Below are 15,205 nucleotides of genomic sequence, written 5' to 3'. Positions count from 1 at the left end.
TTATAATTAATTATGAACTACATTAAAATGTCATCTAGGGAAAAATGAGTGGCCTTTCAAGCAGGTCTATACCATGATGTGGTTATCATGACAGCTTTGTGGGTCCAGAAATCCTGATCGATGGCTGTCATTATCCAAAGTTGATGTCATCATTTCCCCCAAACTAGTTCCTCCTCCTTTGTTCCCTATCTCAGGGGAACCAACATCAATGTCATTGTTTATCCCAGAATTCTCCTCCCCCTGCCACCACCAATGCCCACTACATCTCCAACTATCAACAAATCCTGCCAATTATATTTTATAATTTTGTTTCAAAATCCATCCTGTTTTCTCCACCTCCACCCCATCACTTCCTTGGTCTAGGGTCCACCCATATGACTTCATTTTATCTTAATTACATCTTTAAAATCCCTATCTCCAAATATAGTAACATTCTGAGATACCAGCGGTTAGGATGTCAACGTATGAATTTTTGGGAGACACAATTCAGCAGCCCATTACAACTTACTGCATTATGTCAAGAGGCACATAATGTCAAGTTCACCAGATCTCTGCATTGTAAGGATACAAACTTCCCTTTGTAATTAGCAAATCACCTGTGGGATGAAAACTTGAATACCTTGTGACTATCCTATTCCTCACCAACCTTTCACCCATTCATTTTGCCATTATCCATTAATGATTCTTGCCTACATTATTATTTTAAGTCTGCAAAGTAGTGGTTTAACAATTTTATCGTTCCTCTACATTTATTAGCGGTCATTCTTTTGTAAAGATAGGCCTTCATTCTTGCTGCACTCCAGCTCAATGTTTATAAACACCAGAGTCAACTTTCTTAACTGCAACTGCTTAAAAACCTTTGATCCTTTCTTCTGCCCTGGGGATTAAGTACATACTCCTTTATATGATCTCTAAAGGACTTCAGCCTTTCCCCTCCTTGTCACCACTTTATCTCCTTTACTGGTTTTTTGTACTCATCCTTCAGGACTCAGCTGTCACCTTCTCCCTAGCTTTCTCCAACAAATCATAAGAGCCCCTCTAGCACTGTATACTTTACTTTCACTATCATAGCATATACTATACTACTTTGTAATTCATGGTTAATTATCTCACTGACAGACTTTAAGCTATCTGAAAAAATATAAGAATCACATCAGTCTTGTTCATTCTCATATTTCCTAGCACCTCTCATAGTCCTTTGGTACAGAGTAGGCACACAATAATGATTAATTAATTACTGGGAGTTATGTAGTATATACAAATCTATGTACACTATAATTTATGACTAATTTATAGAATTTATAAGGATAATTTTAATTAAAAGTTATCTTTCACATAATTTGCTTACTGGAAGCCTAAGCCATTAGGTAAGATGAATTCCACTCTAAAAATAATAAATATTTACTTGGTATTAACTATTGGCCAGCTCCTGCCCTAAGCATGGATTATTTCAAATTTAATCCACAGAAATCCTCTGGTGTGGGTACTATTTTCTCTATATAACAGATAAGGAAATTGAGAGAATATCACACCGCTAGTAAACAAAAGAGATGGGATTTGAACCCAGGTGTCTTTAATTTCACAATGACTTTGTAATTTTTATTACTTTCTTATGAAGAGTTCATCTTCCCCATTATATCTGACTATAAATCTATCATCCATGACTATTTATTGAAGCCCATGTTTTTGGTTCAGTAAAGTTTCTACTTTCAAGAATACAGACATATATGATGTAAGGCATTTATAATATTATCAAATACCTAAGTAGGAACAGTCCACAGACAACATACACTGCCCAAAAATGTAAAACATTAACATGTAATCTATTCCCAGAACTATGTTTTGACTAAGTCCAAGTAGATGTGGCAGTAAGAAGAATTTTGAATTATGTTTAATGTTTATTGAATTTGAAATGGCTGAAGGAAAGAACTTTTTTTTTTTTTTTGGAATCTCTTTGTAAAGACCAATTCAAGCAGAAAAAAATATATGTACAGGATTGATTACAATGATCTGGTAATGACTTAGATACACTGTGAGACATGACATCTGCAGAGTGGCAAATATAAAAGGATAATTTCAAGGTAAGAATGACTACAACAAAAATGAGATGCTGCAAGTACAAATATGGTAAAATTTGGACTTGGATGTGTGAGTTGAATGATTCAAAGTATCAAGCACCATCCTGACACTGTGGGTATGGACAACAACAAAACAGTTATAGAGTGTTGCGAAGAAATTGAATTGCAAGGACACTGGCAGAAAAAGTAAGCTCTTGTGTGTATGTGTGTGTGAACTCAATTTCCAGTTGAGAGTATCCTGACAGTTGTAAGACATGCATAAGTAGAAAAAAGAAGAGGAAGAAATTAGGATGAAAATAATCAAGTAAGGAAAAGTTACAACATGAGCTTTGCTCCTTAATGGGAAGTTACTGAAAAGCAAGCATTATGTACTTTATTTAGAATTTAAATCCTACCTTTTTCCAGAAAAACAATTACGATAGTTAACAAAATATAGCAGGTAATTATCAAAAAGGTGAAAATGCTCAATATTTTTAATCCCCTAAATTGGTAATGGCAGTTACTAGAGGTTTTATGTTCTAAAAGGCACATACAGGGATGGTATCACCATGGATTCCTCCAGAGTTATTAGGATTGAGGACCTCTTTGACAGAATTTCCTAATGTGAAGACCACAGAGTACTAGGGTGTCCATGAACCTCCTGAAATTATGTACAATCCATCATGTGCATATGCAGCTTTCTGGAAGGCATTCCATAGTTTTTTAAAACTCAGATTCTCAAAAGAGGTTCATTACCATCCCCTTCACCTCCCCAAATTAAGAATGATTAATCTAGGAAAAGAAGTATTTGCTTACAAAGTGGTAAGATTTGTCTTATTTTCCTGTTACCAAGGAAGAAAAATATATTTAGTTTTATGACTTGGCATCTTGTCTTTTCCGTTTCATATTTGCATGTGGGAGGTTAATTTACACAAGTTTCCATTACTAACCAGGTGTGGTTTACGTTTTTAAGATATCAGGTTTGCAAATCCCATTTTTAATCGCTGTTGCTGTTTATTATTTTGTTTGGTTTCTTTTTTTTTTTTTTTTTCTTTTTGGTACGCGGGCCTCTCACTGCCGTGGCCTCTCCCGCCGCGGAGCAGCAGGCTTCGGACGCGCAGGCCCAGCGGCCACGGCTCACGGGCCTAGCCGCTCCGCGGCATGCGGGATCCTCTGGGACCGGGGCACAAACCCGCATCCCCTGCATCGGCAGGCGGACTCTCAACCACTGCGCCACCAGGGAAGCCCTGTTTGGCTTCTTATTCAATTCAATTCAAATTTGGAAGGGTTGCTCCTTCCTCAAATTGCTTCATAGTTTTATTTTGGTAAATATAAAGAAAAAAAAATTCCAACAAAGCCTTTCCTCCTATTTAATGAAGAAATTTGAAGATTGTAGCAAACATTTTCACTGAGCCCATTTCAAAACTAACAAGTAATTAACAGGATTTTGGCAGCTGTATTAGTCAGAGTTCTATGAAGAAACAGAAACGATAGGATATACATATAAGTATACAGGAAGAGATTTACTATGAGAGATTGACTCACTCAATTTTGGAGGCTGAGAAGTCCCTCTGCAAGCTGGAAGTCCAGGAAAGCCGGTGGTGTGGTTCCAGTCCAAGACCCAAGTCTGAAGGCCTAAGAACAGGTGAGAAAGAAAGAAAGGATGGACGTCCTAGTTCAAGCAGACAGTGAATTGGCCTTTCTTCCACCATTTTGTTCGGTGCAGACCTTCAATGGATTGGATGATTGCCGAGGGCAATCTTCATTACTCAGTCTACCAATTCAAATGCTAATTTCTTCCAGAAAGACCCTCACAGACACACCCAGAAATAATGTTTTACCAGCTATCTGAGCATCTTTAGCCCAGTCAAACTGACACATAAGATTAACCATCACAGCAGCCCTACAAAAATATTTATTTTAATTTAAAAGGTGAATACTGGGACTTCCCTGGTGGTCCAGTGGTTAAGACTCTTCGCTTCCACTGCAGGGGGCACAGATTCTATCCCTGGTCGGGAACTAAGATCCTGCATGCCACACAGCACGACCAAAGTAAACAACAACAACAAAAAGACAAAACAATATAAAAGGTAAATTCTATTCCCACAGGGACCCCTGAAGCGATAATTTATTTCCGACATCTTAGTCACCACATTTGAGTAGTCCTGCTGACAAAATTTTATTTTATGGTCTGTATTCTAGGAACTTTATCTTAACTACCATGTTGAATCATAAAAAGCATTTTAGTGGGAAGCAGCCGCATAGCACAGGGAGATCAGCTCGGTGCTTTGTGACCACCTGGAGGGGTGGGATAGGGAGGGTGGAAAGGAGGGAGACGCAAGAGGGAGGAGATATGGGAACATATGTATATGTATAACTGATTCACTTTGTTATAAAGCAGAAACTAGCACACCATTGTAAAGCAATTATACTCCAATAAAGTTGTAAAAAAAAAATAGGAGTTTAAAATCCCTAATTCATTACAGGAAACTTGAAATCCATAAGAAGAGAATTTAGCTGGTGACAAGATCGGAAAATGTTTTTGAGTGAAAGTGCCTAGCATTATATTGCGTGTATATCTCAAGTTCAAATAGAATAGAATTGAACTGACATGGAGCAATGAGTGGGCAATAAAATGTAGATAGAACGAATGCAGTTAAGATGAAACCAAATAAGATCCGTATTTTATCCCTCCCCCCCAAAAAAAAAGCATTTTAATACAAATTAGAAATGATAATGCCTTTCTATGACTAAGTATATATTTCTAAAGAAGAGGTGCCTTTAATCTCATTTACATTACTGAGAAAGAAGAATTATATACTACTGTGGGAAATAATTCTTCTGGCAAAGAACGCAGAGAGAAAAATGTGACAACACGTAAACAAAATCTATCAAGTGTTGACTTTTGGACTCAGCTACTCCAAACTTGAGATGAATAAGAAATGAGCCTATGATTTCTAGACAGTTTCTGAATCTTGGCATTTTAAGAAGGGAAAATAAGGAATCTTTTAGTTCTAACTGAGAGAATCAGTACATTTGAGACAAAAATGTAGGAAAATGCTTGGATATGTTCCAGTTATCTATTACTGCATAACAAATCCACCCTCAGATTTAGTGGTTAGCCATTTTATTATATCTTATGATTTTGTAGGTCGGAAATTTCGGCCAGGCTTACGCAGTGATTCAATTTTATCATTTCTTTCTCATTTACTAGTTCGAATACTTTTATAAAGAGACACTTTCCTTCAATCATTATTTGATTACTTAGTAGAGACCTTTATAGAGAAAAGGCAGGATAAAAGCATGATTCTTTTCCCATATTTTTTAGTTTTCATGATAATTGTCTCCTTTCATTCTCTAAAGATAACCAGTATTTTTTAATATCAGAAAAAACTCATAGATTTAAACATATTTAATGGCTTTCAAATAATTGCAATTTTTATATCTTATTGAAGTTCAAATTGCACCATCTTTGGCCTGTAGTAGGAGCCTCTTCAAGTTGACTCTTGAATCTTTTTGACATGATGTTAGTGGTCTTTGATAATTTCCTTGCTTTTTGGTATATGAAGACATACATTCCAGGCTCATTCTGTACATTTCCTCTCCCAGACTGGAATCTGTCCCTTTTCCAAAAAGTCCTGGTTTCCTTTAGTGGTAAATGATATTTCAAGACCACAGTCTTGGAGGTAGGGATATGTATTAGCCTAATCAGTTCCTAGGCCTTTCCAATGAACACAAATAGGAAACCCACATACAATGGATTTATATATATATAGTGTGTATCAAACCTCATAAGTTCCTACAGATATTTTCAGTTCAAATAAAGGACCACTCTGCACTCTAGGATTTGCACTCTAACCTCTAACACATTTAGCTCCTTTCTTCTACTTGAGGATTCTGGTTCTCCAAGAAATAGGAAATGATAGAGTTATTCATTTGCTTTACCCAATAATATACACATAACAGTCTAATACTAATACACTTACTGCAATACAATTACTAAAAAGCTAAGAAAGTATTTTTTTCATATGTTCCTACCATTCTCTCCCCATTTTAAGAGGTATGCATTGACAGATCATACAGCCATTAAATACTATACTCTTTGCCTTTGAAACTTCATATTGTCTTTGTTCTATAAATAACCATGTAGTTAGTGCTTGATATCTGTCCTCACTTCATTGTCTCTATTGACAGTTTGGTTTTATGAAGCTCATTTTCTAATAGATTCTTCAGGAGTGCTCAAGAGAGCAATATCCACAGAGTTCTGGCATGACGTTGATAGCTTACCTGTGTCTTTATATTTGAAAGGCACTTTTGCTGAATATAAAATTCTTGGGTCACATTTTATTTCCATGAGCATCCTAAATACAATACTCCATTTTCTTCTGGCATGAAGACTTGCTGTTAAAAGTGTGTCTATAATATAATTTTCTTTCCCTTATAGGTCACTTGCTTACTTCTGTCTAAATGTTCAAGGAATATTTAAAATTTTTCTTTAAAGTCTAAATTTTACTAGAATATGTCTTGGTGTTGGCCATCGGGTTGATATTCTTAGGTAAATGATGTACTCTTTCAATACATAGTTTCAAATCCTTGTAATTTTCAGGAAATGTTTTTTGAATTATAGTTTTGAGTTATTTCTTCCACACCTTTGCTTTGGCTTCCTTCTGTAGTGACTTCAATTATAATTATGTTGGATCTTCTTTGTTTATCTTCAATATTTATTATTTTCTCTTGAAATATCTTTGCCTTTATATTTTTAGTTTTAATTCTTTTAATCCTTTTCACCCTCTATTTCTCTTAAGGCATTATCTGTTATGTTGTTTATCTACGTGATACAACCAGTTTAATCTACCTTTCTAATTTTTTTTTCTTTTACTTCTCTTCCTTTCTTGAGGTATGTCACCTCTTTCCTGAGATTTGTAAACTCTGGTTCATGTTGTTCTTCCATAGCATGTATCATTTTGAAGATACTCAGCTTATTTTAAAATTTATTTCTCGTTATCTGTATGCTTAGACATTTGGTCTAGTTATTAATATCTTTAACTCACTCAACAAGTATTTACTGAGTATGTACTATGTGCAAACAGTTATTGTAGCCTGAAGTTGAGCCACATTAGCCAATCAAGCTTATTGTTTTATGCAACTAAAATTTTGTAGTGGTTATGCAACAAAAAGTGGACTAGTACACCATATTTATAATTATTAAGTCCTAACTATCTTTAGTCTTAACAGAATACTTTTACACCATGAATTGTCCATTCTTGAAACCTTCATTTTTTTACCCTGTCAGCTGGATTTATGTCTTTAGGAACATTTTAAGGAAGATGTATTCCCAAGAAATAAAATTTGAAATTTTTTTCTTGCATAAATTAATAATATATATGAGATCTAGAAAATTACTGAGTCCCAGTCTTTTCCCTCAAATCTTTGTAGATATTGCATAATTACCTTCAGGCATTTAGTTTAACGAACAAGTTTTTGACTGATTTTTTTTGTCCCTTTGTAGGCTGTAGGGGGGTTTATGGTGGAAAAAAAAATGCTTGCAAGACGTTGTTTTTAATTCTTGAAATTAAAAAAGAATTCTTTAGGATATTTTTAGTAGATAGTCTCTTTTAATTGCTGCTGTCTTGAACCCAATGCACTCTTTCACTTGCAGACTAATGAAAACTCCTGAACATTTTCTATTATAGTTTTTGTTATTTATTCTGGACATTTTCTTTGATTATATTAATTAATCAAAGGTTGTTTCTCAGTCTTCTGACTCCTGTATTTATCATTTCTTTAAATCTTATTGATTTCATGTCTTTGTTTTTTTCCCTATGCATTCTAGGAGAGAAGGTGGTTTTCAAATTTTTCTTCCATATCAATAATTAAATGTTTACAGTCACTTTTTTTAAATTGTTATGTTTACGGAGTTATAATTTATAAACAGTAAGATTAACTTCTTTTAAGTCTATATTTGAGTAAGATTTGACAAATTAGTCACCACCATAATCAGACCACTCTGGGAAAGAGCAGAGTGAGACAGGCAGAGGACCAAGGACTGAACTTTGGAGAATGACCATATTTAGGGTCAGAAGGAAGAAAAATCAGAGGACTGGTTTTCAGCCCCAACTCCTGCTATCATTCTAGAAGATTTCAGGTCCAAATAGAGAGTCCTTCCACTCTCTTCTGCCTGTTACGAGATACATTGTGTCTCCATCCCCCTCCCCCCACACCAAATTCATATGTTGAAATTCTAACCCCCAGTATCTCATAATGTGACTACACTTGGAGATAGGCTCTTTAAACCTATCTAAAGGTAATTAAGTTAAAGTATGGTCATTAAGTGGGCCCTAATCCAATAGGATGTGTCCTTCTTAAAAAAGGAAACTTGTACACAGACAAGTACAGACGGAAGACTATGTAAAGTTGGGGAGAAGACAGCCATCTATAAGCCAAAGTGAGAGGCTTAGAGCAGATCCTTCCCTCATGATCTTCAGAAGAAACCAACACTGCCAACACCTTGAAACTGGACTTCTAGCCTTCAGAGCTGTAAGGAAATAAACTTCTGCTGTGCAAGCAACCCTTTCTGTGGTACTTCGTTATGGCAGTCTGTGTTACTTTGTTATATACTCTCTTAATCTTTTGATCCATCATCAATCAAACTCCCAATCTTGGATCATCATTGTAATTCTCCCAGGTCAATGAATGCTGCAGAACCACCCCACACTTAGAACTGGGAGAGAATGCTTCCTAGACTGGACCTAGTGCTTTACAGGGCTCAATTTGGCTCTTTTTCAGCTACATCCAGTCCCAAAGGGCAAGGAATCTGTGAGGGAGATGTTCACTCAGAACCTGTGCCTTGATGTTTAAAAAATGCTTTTGATAGTAGTGTGTATACGTTAATCCCAAACTCCTAATTTACCCCTCCCCCTATCTTTCCGCTTTGGTAACCATAAGTGTGTTTTCTACATCTGTGGATCTGTTTCATGTATAAGTTCTTTTGTATCATATCATTTTTTTTTTAGATTCCACATGTAAGTGATATCATATGATATTTGTCTTTCTCTGTCTGGCTTACTTTACTTAGTATGATAATCTCTAGGTCCATCCATGTTGCTGTAAATGGCATAATTTCATTCTTTTTTATGGCTGAGTAATATTTCATTTTATATATATATATATATATATATATACACATATACATATAAAGCTACATATAAATAGATAACCAACAAGGACCTACTGCATAGCACAGAAAACTATACTCCACATTTTGTAATAACCTATAAGGGAAAAGAATCTGAAAAAGAATATATATATATAAATACACACACACATACGTATAACTGAACCACTTTGCTGTACACCAGAAACTAATGCACATTATAAATCAACAATACTTCAATTAAAAATTTTAAAAAGTTTTAAAAAAACAAAAAATAAACATAAAAAAATAATTAAATAGCCATGACCATAGTCAGTGAGAATGAACCAAAAACTTCAGCAAAAGTCACATACCTAATGAATATTTTATTCCTTAAAATAAACATACAGGTTTGTTAAAATAATAAAGTCAGTTCCTGACGCAGGGGGGAATGCTTTTGAGTACCTGGCTCTCAAAATTCTCTGCTTATAAGGCTCCAAAATGGCTAACAGTGATTTTTTCCCCAGGTCTTTTCTGCTGAGGGCCAATTGTGCTTCTAGTATCTATATCCTTAGACCCAGCAAAAAGGCCCCTAGGTCAGAGAGGTGATGGAGCAGTGGGGTGGGAGTAGGTTTGCCAAATTTAATACAGGGTACTTTGTTAAATTTGAATTTCAGACAAACAACACATAACTGTTTAGTATGAATAAGTTCCAAGTATTGCATGGGACATAATTATACTAAAAAAGTATTCGTTGTTTATCTAAAATTCAAATTTAACACAGCATACATTTTTAAAAATATGCCAACCCTAGGCAGGGTCAGACTTGGACATTTGAGGTGGGTGTCCATATGCACGAACACAAGGCCTCCAATGGTATCAAACTAAGTGGGAGGAGGTGACACAGGGAAGGCAGGATACATGTGCCAACCAATGCTCTTTGAATCTCCCACATTCTTACACATAGGAATTCTAAATTCAGCCTTGCTTTCCAGGTCATTTTCAAAATAGGATGATAGAACGAACATATTATAATTTTACATTTTGTTAGCTCTTGTATTTATAATGTTTCAATATTTAGATATATGGTATGTGGGTCTCCATTTCCACTCTTGTCCCAGCTCTACAAAATGTCAAGGAGTTAGGACTGCTGCAGAAAATTGCCCTGAGAGGTCAACAGTATCATCAACCACAATTAAAAGATGGGGAAAGTGAGACTTAGAGATGTTATATACAATTTGCTCAAAGTCATTCAGCTAATGGAATCCATTTTCAATGCTAGATCTTTCTGAATATAAAGCAAATATTCCTATTTTTCTATTACACGTACAGCATGGTGACTACAGTTAATCATACTGTATTGCATATTTGAAAGTGGCTAAGGGAGTAGATCTTAAAGCAAATATTTTTCAACACCAAAAATACTTTACTATTTATAAGTTGATGTAACCTTTGATCACATAATTTAACATGCATGCATAAATCTAGGGCATTTCATGGGATATTAAAGATAGGTACAATGGAAATCCCAATTGTTCAGTCGTTGACCCTGAATTTTATGGGCCTATACATTTAATTTTATAAGCGTGCCCACATGTGATAAAATTGTGGGTTCGTGTTCTGCAATTCAAAACACTGATTTATAAACAGAGTGCTAATTTGAGTTTACAGTGACCAATGTATTTGTCAGAATAATGACTTGTAGTAATTCTTCTTCAAGGTAAATGCCAACCAGTGGATCAAATTACGACTCAGAAAATTGCCTGCTTAATGTTAGAACAAAGGGAGGAAATATTCTTAACATAATATTTCCATTAAGATATCGGAATTAATTGTCATATTCCACTCTAGGAACAATCCAGCCAACAGTGCGGAGGCAGTTCATACGCTTTGAAGCGCAACATACCTGGGTTTTCCTCTTTACCAAATTAACTACTTAACATCTGCAGGCCTCAGTTTCCTTATTTTATAAAAACAGCCTTCTTGAGATTATACGTAAAGGCTTTAGAACAATGGTGTTATACTGTCGACATATTATGTAAATATTATAGATTATAATATATATTATATTAAATATTATTATTAGGCTATATATTGTCATTGTGCTATTTATTATTGTTTTATTTAACAACTTTCTGGCTAACCTGAAGAAACAGGCCGCAAGCAAGCTCCCAGGGCAAAGAGGCGGGTATTGGCTACCATGACAACAGCGCGCGCCTAGACATTTTCCACTTACAAGTCGCTGAGGAAGAGAAAAGCCTAGGCTGCGTGTTGCGTCATCACTACGCGCTCATTAGGCTTCTCTGTTCCGTTTTAGAAGGTCCCGGCCCGGCTACCGTCGCTCCACGCCAGGAATTATTTTCGCTTTTCAACCTTTGTTACAGGGCACCGAGGCTGCAAGACCGTAAGTACCAAGGGAAGAGTGACACCGAGCGAGCGAGCGTTAAAAGAGGTGCCGCAGAACACTCCCCACTTCTGAACCTTCCCTGTGTTTTCTTGATCCTATCAGCTTCCTCTCAGCTGGGATCGCGCCGCGTCAACTTCCGGGCGGGTGCCCGCCAGCACGGCCTCCGCCGCTCCCCTCCTTTGGCCCCTTTGTGTCCCCGCAGTGTCGAGGCACGGGCCCTGGCACGTCCTTTTTCGAGGCAGGGAGCATCGTAGTGCAGGGAGCCTCTCACTGTGGGCGGGCGCGCCGCCCGCAGGGGGTTAGCGTGGGGAACGTGCCTGCGCGTGCTGGGGTAAGAGGAGGTTGCACGAGGGTCAGCGTGTGGTTCGAGGAAGGAGGGGCGGGGTGGGGGGGGTGGGAAACGAAGGGGAGTGAAAAGAGCAATGGAAAATTTTAAAAGGATACCACTGTCCACCTGATTGTTGTGGCCTAACAATGAGGCGCTGCCATGATAGTCATCCTGAGCCACTGGCATGTTTGCGGGCTCTTAATTGCCTTCGGAATGAACTGCTGTGGCTTTGTATTTTATATTGATTTCATGGCCTCTTTTTTCTCTTTTTATTTTCTCCCTGCAGATAGTTCATTTAAAGCTCCCATCCCCACGAGGTGGTGGTTTCTACCAATATGAATCTTTTCAACCTGGACCGTTTTCGCTTTGAGAAAAGGAATAAGATTGAGGAAGCGCCCGAAGCAACCCCTCAACCCTCCCTGCCTGGCCCTTCTTCACCAATTTCTCTTAGTGCTGAAGAGGAGAATGCTGAAGGGGAAGTTAGCAGGGCAGGCACCCCTGATTCAGATATAACTGAAAAAACAGGTGAGTTACAGTGTTGCAAATTGATTCAGCATCAAGAGATAGAGAGGTTTTTTCGTTTGTTTGTTTTTTTGGGTTTTCTTTTTTGTTTTTTAAGAAGGCAGAAGAGCTTCTAATTTTTGTGCTTGATGTCATACATACTGATGCATTGTCCTTCACCATGCCCTTTTATATACAGCTTTGGGACTGCCAAAGGCACCATGTACCTACAACTGATTATCCTTCCATAGCTGTTCCGCTTTTATGGGAGTTCTTAGATTATGGCCCAATGATGGAAGCTAAAATCAGAATTTAGGTCAGAGTGGTAGCTAAGGGAGGAAGAACTAGGTGAGTCAGTCCTATGATAGACTTTGAGGATGTTATTGCCAGACGTTTACATTCATTCCAGTATTTCTCCAAAAAATATTGATCATCTGCTGTGAGTTAGACTTTATTCAGGGTGCCTGAACACAGCCTCTATGAGCAAATGAAGAGCAGATGACGTACAAATTTTGCCAACCACCTGACTTCCTGGAGCTCTCCAAAGTGCAAATGAATAATTGGTATTCTTCATTGTGAATGAACCATTTTTAACCTCTTCAGTTAATTGTTATGGAACAGTAGGATTTGAGAAGGAGTCAGAAATTAGCATTCCCATCTTAATCTGTGTTCTTCGAACAGTTAGTGATTAGAATATATATGATCTTTTACCGTGTTTTAGGCATAGCGGTGAGTGCTTCACATCCTCTCATTTAATTTGTACAACAAGCTTATAAGATATTATTATCACATTTTGCAGAAATGAGCCCCAGGGAGGTTAAATTGTTAGCAAGTTCGTAGAACCAGAGCTCAAATCCAAGCAGTCTAATTCCAAGTTATATTTTAATGTTTAATTCAGTAATACCTTTTTTTAGTGCAAAACTCAGTATTTCACAAGCAGCTTTTAAATTTCAAAATTGGTAATATATGTCTTCATCTTTGATATCCCCATTTTGTTTGCTACTCTTCTACTTAAATGTAGCAGTGAGGGCAGAGTCCCTACAAGTTATCATTAGAGGAATATTTTAAAATACTTTGGTGTAATTAGAAGTCAAATTTTGAAAGGCTTTGTTTATCTGAAGAGTTTTGAGCTTACCTGATTTCAAACCACTGGAGGATTTAAGCACTGGAGTGACATCCCTGTGTGCATTCTTTGAACAGATATTTGGTTTGCATAACGTGCTGTGGTTAATATCTAAACATGCAGGTACTTTAATATTTTAACAGTAAATATTTTAATCTGTTTCTTGTGTAGTTAGAGAGGGCAGGGAAGGCCAGGGTGTAGGCATGGGATTTTGAGTCCTTGGAAGCCTCTGCTTCTCGTTTTAGTTAAATGGGACATTGGACAAGTCACTTAGATTATCTGAGATCCACAATTTTTTCACCTCTAAAATAAAAGCACTCTATAAACTGGAATTCAGTGAAATGTTTTAGTTATTTATCAATATTAGTAATGTGAAAATTGTAAATCCTTTTTCTAATCAGAAGGTGTTTTTCTGCTTTCCTCTTTTTTTCCTAAGGAGACTTCACTCCATCTTTCTTTATTGGGACTTTTCATACGTAAATTACTCTTAAAATTGAGATTGTCTTTAGAAATCGTATGGTCAGTCTTGATGACACTTGGAAATATGGAAGTCAGGTTTTTTTCAGGAATGGTGAGGGTTCATCCTACTAGGAATAGAGAGCTTTGCTTTTGGAAAAGATTATTTTAATTGATCCTGTGGATTTTTGAGAATCTTGAAAACTAAGGCAAAGTTGAGACTTTACATTGTAGATCCATGCACGAATAGAAGGGCAAAATGATGAAAGAATCTTGTTTGGTAAAAACAATCAGCCTAGCAGTCATGAGTACTATGTATTGTTAAAGGGTAGAGTTTAAATAGAGAGAAATCATTTAGGAAGCTCTCATAGTCCAAACTTAATGATGGCAGTACAGATAGAGAAGAACGAGGTATGAGAGATCACAGTAAGAAAGGGCAAGATTTTACAATTAGGTCGTTGTGTAGGAGTGAGATAAAAATGCATGTTAAGAATTTTAGTCTAAGTGATTGAGGGAAAAAAGGTAGTTCTGTACATTAGAATAGGTATGAAGTACCCACTGTAAGACGTTGGTCATGCCTTTAAAAATTCAAATGAGAATCAAAGGTCCTGCCCTCAATTTAGCAGTAGACCAAACGCAGCTTAACTTAGCATGGGGGAGGGAGATGCAGAATTGCGCATTGGGCCTGTGCGGAGGTCAAGACACTGAAGTTGCATTTAAGATCAGACTGGATATGGACATTGGGAAATTGTCAGTGGGATATGAATATTGACCTTACTTTCTTTATCATCAATTAGTAACTTATTCTGTTATTTTGTGGGATGATGCTATATTTGTTTATTTAAAATAGTTTTAGGGTCTAAGTCAGCTTATAGGACAGAAATTGTATATGGTTAAAAGTACCTGTAATCACTCTTTTTCAGTTAATCCTATTACTTTACATAATATGAGTTAAGATTTAATTTCCTACCCCTCTCCTTCAGTTACTGTGCCACAGATACACTGTTCCTTGAATATGCCAAACCCCATTCAGTCGTTCCTTCTTCCCATTTGCTCTTCCATCTGCCTCCAAGACGCTTTCTGTTGATATCTGCTTGTGACTCTGCTTTGTTCCATTAGGGCCTAGTGAAATGTTACCCTTTTTTAGAAGGTCTTTTCTTGACCACTCTCTCTGAAGTAGCAACCACCCCCCTACCCCCTT

General features: G+C 36.8%; 1 protein-coding gene and 1 long non-coding RNA gene across 6 annotated transcripts in view; one reads left to right on the top strand and one right to left on the bottom strand.

The window, feature by feature from the left end:
- Positions 1 to 11,556, bottom strand: part of LOC109548535 (uncharacterized) — a 197,810-nt gene extending 186,254 nt beyond the window's left edge. For both annotated transcript variants that reach the window (XR_012332178.1, XR_004526772.2), the window contains exons 1-2: positions 11,426 to 11,556; positions 3,603 to 3,692 (exon numbers count right to left, since the gene is read on the bottom strand). This is a non-coding gene — a long non-coding RNA (uncharacterized lncRNA). The remainder of the gene's footprint in view (positions 1 to 3,602; positions 3,693 to 11,425) is intronic.
- The window catches only part of SMARCAD1 (SNF2 related chromatin remodeling ATPase with DExD box 1), a 69,767-nt gene continuing 66,044 nt past the window's right edge, over positions 11,483 to 15,205 (top strand). For 3 of the 4 annotated variants that reach the window (XR_002174630.3, XM_004318315.4, XM_019926426.3), the window contains exons 1-2: positions 11,789 to 11,927; positions 12,211 to 12,449. Coding sequence is in view for 3 of the 4 variants with exons in the window: in XM_004318315.4 (XP_004318363.1) it covers positions 12,260 to 12,449 (190 nt within the window). In the remaining variant the exon portion in view is untranslated. Of the gene's footprint in view, positions 11,594 to 11,788; positions 11,928 to 12,210; positions 12,450 to 15,205 lie in introns of those variants that run through there. The other variant, XM_019926427.3, reaches the window with a different exon arrangement.

The sequence above is a fragment of the Tursiops truncatus genome, chromosome 5, assembly GCF_011762595.2.
Source record: "Tursiops truncatus isolate mTurTru1 chromosome 5, mTurTru1.mat.Y, whole genome shotgun sequence".
NCBI classification, from domain to species: domain Eukaryota; kingdom Metazoa; phylum Chordata; class Mammalia; order Artiodactyla; family Delphinidae; genus Tursiops; species Tursiops truncatus.
Note: the sequence above shows the minus strand (reverse complement) of the source record. Positions and strands in the feature narration are given on the sequence as shown.